Here is a 2,778-nt window from a genome sequence, read left to right as displayed (position 1 = left end):
ATGACCAACTCCTGCTGCTCCCCTTGCTGCCAGCCCAGCTGCTGTAGGACCTGCTTCCAGTCAAGCTGTGTGAGCAGCTGCTGCAGCACACCCTGCTGCAAGCCCTGCTGCTGTGTGTCCAGCTGCTGTAAGCCCTGCTGCCAGCCCTGCTGTAAGCCTTGCTGCTGCAAGCCCAGCTGCTGCACACCCTGCTGCAAGCCCTGCTGCTGTGTGTCCAGCTGCTGCCAGCCCTGCTGCAAGCCCTGCTGCTGCAAGCCCAGCTGCTGCACACCCTGCTGCAAGCCCTGCTGCTGTGTGTCCAGCTGCTGTAAGCCCTGCTGCCAGCCCTGCTGTAAGCCTTGCTGCTGCAAGCCCAGCTGCTGCACACCCTGCTGCAAGCCCTGCTGCTGTGTGTCCAGCTGCTGTAAGCCCTGCTGCCAGCCCTGCTGTAAGCCCTGCTGCTGCAAGCCCAGCTGCTGCACACCCTGCTGCAAGCCCTGCTGCTGTGTGTCCAGCTGCTGTAAGCCCTGCTGCCAGCCCTGCTGTAAGCCCTGCTGCTGCAAGCCCAGCTGCTGCACACCCTGCTGCAAGCCCTGCTGCTGTGTGTTCAGCTGCTGCCAGCCCTGTTGCCAACCTTGTTGCAAGCCCAGCTGCTGCCAGCCCTGCTGCTGCAAGCCCTGCTGCTGCACACCCTGCTGCCAGCCCTGCTGCAAGCCCTGCTGCCAGCCCTGCTGCAAGCCCTGCTGCTGCAAGCCCTGCTGCAAGCCCTGCTGCTGCAAGCCCTGCTGCCAGCCCTGCTGCTGCACACCCTGCTGCCTGTCCAGCTGCTGCCAGCCCTGCTGCAAGCCCTGCTGCAAGCCCTGCTGCTGCACACCCTGCTGCCAGCCCTGCTGCAAGCCCTGCTGCCAGCCCTGCTGCTGTAAGCCCTGCTGCCTGTCCAGCTGCTGCCAGCCCTGCTGCAAGCCCTGCTGCAAGCCCTGCTGTTGCACACCCTGCTGCAAGCCCTGCTGTTGTAAGCCCTGTTGCCAGCCCTGCTGCTGCCAGCCCTGCTGTAAGCCCTGCTGCTGCAAGCCCTGCTGCAAGCCCTGCTGCCTCAAGCCCTGTTGCCAGCCCTTCTGCCTTGACCTGTGCTGCCAGCCAGCTTGCTCTGGACCTGTGACCGTCACCAGGACTTGCTACCAGCCCACATGTGTCTGTGTGCCTGGCTGCCTGTCCCAAGGCTGTGGGTCCAACTGCTGTGAGCCCTGCAGTTGTTGAACAACATACATTAGGCCTACTACATAAAACAGCCTTCTACTATCAAACCTGCCTGATAAACACACTACACCAAACTCAGTGTTCTTACTCTGGAAAGAAGCCTTATGCTGTCTTACCACCAATATCCCATTAGTAGATTTGTGTCTTTTCTCAGTAAACACAACTTTATCTACTGTGTTCATCCTTATTCTTCTGTTCTTTGTCAAAGCCACCCGTTATTGACCTGGATTCAGTCTCAAGCCTGGGAAATTTGCTCATTTCATTTTCAACTTACAGAAGGTTTGTAAAACCAAAAGTAAGAAAGCACTCCGATTTTTCCTGGTGTTAGTCATCATTGCTTTTCCCTGTATTTATAATTATTCTAACTCATCTTGTAACTCATCCATAAAAACTTTGAATTCTCTGGCTAATTGGAAGGCCATTCTCTTTGGTTTACTAATAAAGTCTTCACGCAATTATCTCCTAAACTGATGTTATTTTGTGTGTGTATGTTTTGCTTGTCACATTATGTTGTCTCATCTGAGTCACATCATAGTCTCAGACTTGGGCAGAGACAATGCGTGGGATGTGAGCTGGGTCAGGTCATGTAACTAAGGATAGAAAACATCCCTACAGAGACCTGGACTTGCCCGTTGCAGCTCTGGTATGGTAATGGGAACAACTTAATGAAATAGAGGCGCTGGGACTGAGCAATGGGAAGATGGGCATCTCATGATGCTATTTACCAGTCACCTTGGTAACCAGTAAACACTGAGTGGAAGAGCTGATTTTTGGAGCCTAGAAAGCCATGTAAACTGTGTTTCTCCTTGCCTAAAAAAGCCACTGGAGATGACTTTTAATTTTTTTTTCAATCACAGCATACTTGCTACTGTCTTGGGATTTTGAAAGCTTCTTACCATCTGTTGGGGGTGGAGGAGGGGAAGGGGTGTCAGAGGACAAATTGGGAGAGTCATTTCTCTCTTTCCACCATGTGGATCCTAGGGATCAAACTCAGGCTTGGAGGCAGGTGCCTTGACCTGCGGATCCATATCAGAATTTTGATGTGGGAGGATCATTTAGAAATTGTTGGTTTTGTAGAGATGGTATATTTTATGCCCTTATTCTTCTGATTACCAGTATAAATGACTGCATGGGGGAGGGATTGATTTGTGATAACACTGGTAACAGAAAAGTAAAAATTTTAATATTCTGCATGGAAAGGTTCAGTAACTGATTGATTATCAGAAAATGATCTGTGAGTTTAGATAGAAAGTACTTGGAGTAAATAATATCTAGTACACATAATCCTCAAAAATATAACCCAGGTGTGCTGAAGACATAAAAACCTTGAAACTCTTGTAAGAACTATAGATAAACATCTCTTAGATCTCGAGGAAGGACAAGTCTTTATCACCAGAAAAAAAAGAGCCAAATTTAGCTGTTACCATGTAGAGCTTGCAATCATCAGACACAGCAACAGAAAAACGAAAACCAAGTTCTAAACTTGGTGGTGTTTGAGAAACACAGAAATAAACACGCATGACTGAACTCTTAAAGAACTAG

The 2,778-nt window shown here is 50.3% G+C and overlaps 1 protein-coding gene across 3 annotated transcripts; it reads left to right on the top strand.

The window, feature by feature from the left end:
* LOC119811744 (keratin-associated protein 4-3-like) lies at positions 1-1,236 on the top strand. 3 transcript variants are annotated; one of them, XM_038325731.1, is made up of 2 exons: positions 1-458; positions 1,074-1,236. In XM_038325731.1, the coding sequence occupies exons 1-2, from the start codon at positions 1-3 to the stop codon at positions 1,234-1,236; spliced, it is 621 nt and encodes a 206-aa protein (XP_038181659.1). The 3 variants fall into 3 exon arrangements, with proteins under 3 accessions (XP_038181659.1, XP_038181658.1, XP_038181657.1); XM_038325730.1 differs by having other exon boundaries at positions 1-500; XM_038325729.1 differs by having other exon boundaries at positions 1-554.
* Positions 1,237-2,778: the final 1,542 nt, after the last annotated feature.

Source organism: Arvicola amphibius, chromosome 4, assembly GCF_903992535.2.
Source record: "Arvicola amphibius chromosome 4, mArvAmp1.2, whole genome shotgun sequence".
NCBI lineage: Eukaryota > Metazoa > Chordata > Mammalia > Rodentia > Cricetidae > Arvicola > Arvicola amphibius.
Note: the sequence above shows the minus strand (reverse complement) of the source record. Positions and strands in the feature narration are given on the sequence as shown.

Bases quoted from the DNA above. Each gene is read 5' to 3' on its own strand.
- LOC119811744 (XM_038325729.1), top strand. From the start codon at position 1: ATGACCAACTCCTGCTGCTCCCCTTGCTGCCAGCCCAGCTGCTGTAGG. The intron at 555-1,073 runs CACACCCTGCTG...GCCCTGCTGCCT, and splicing joins TGCTGCAAGCCCAGCTGCTG to CAAGCCCTGTTGCCAGCCCT.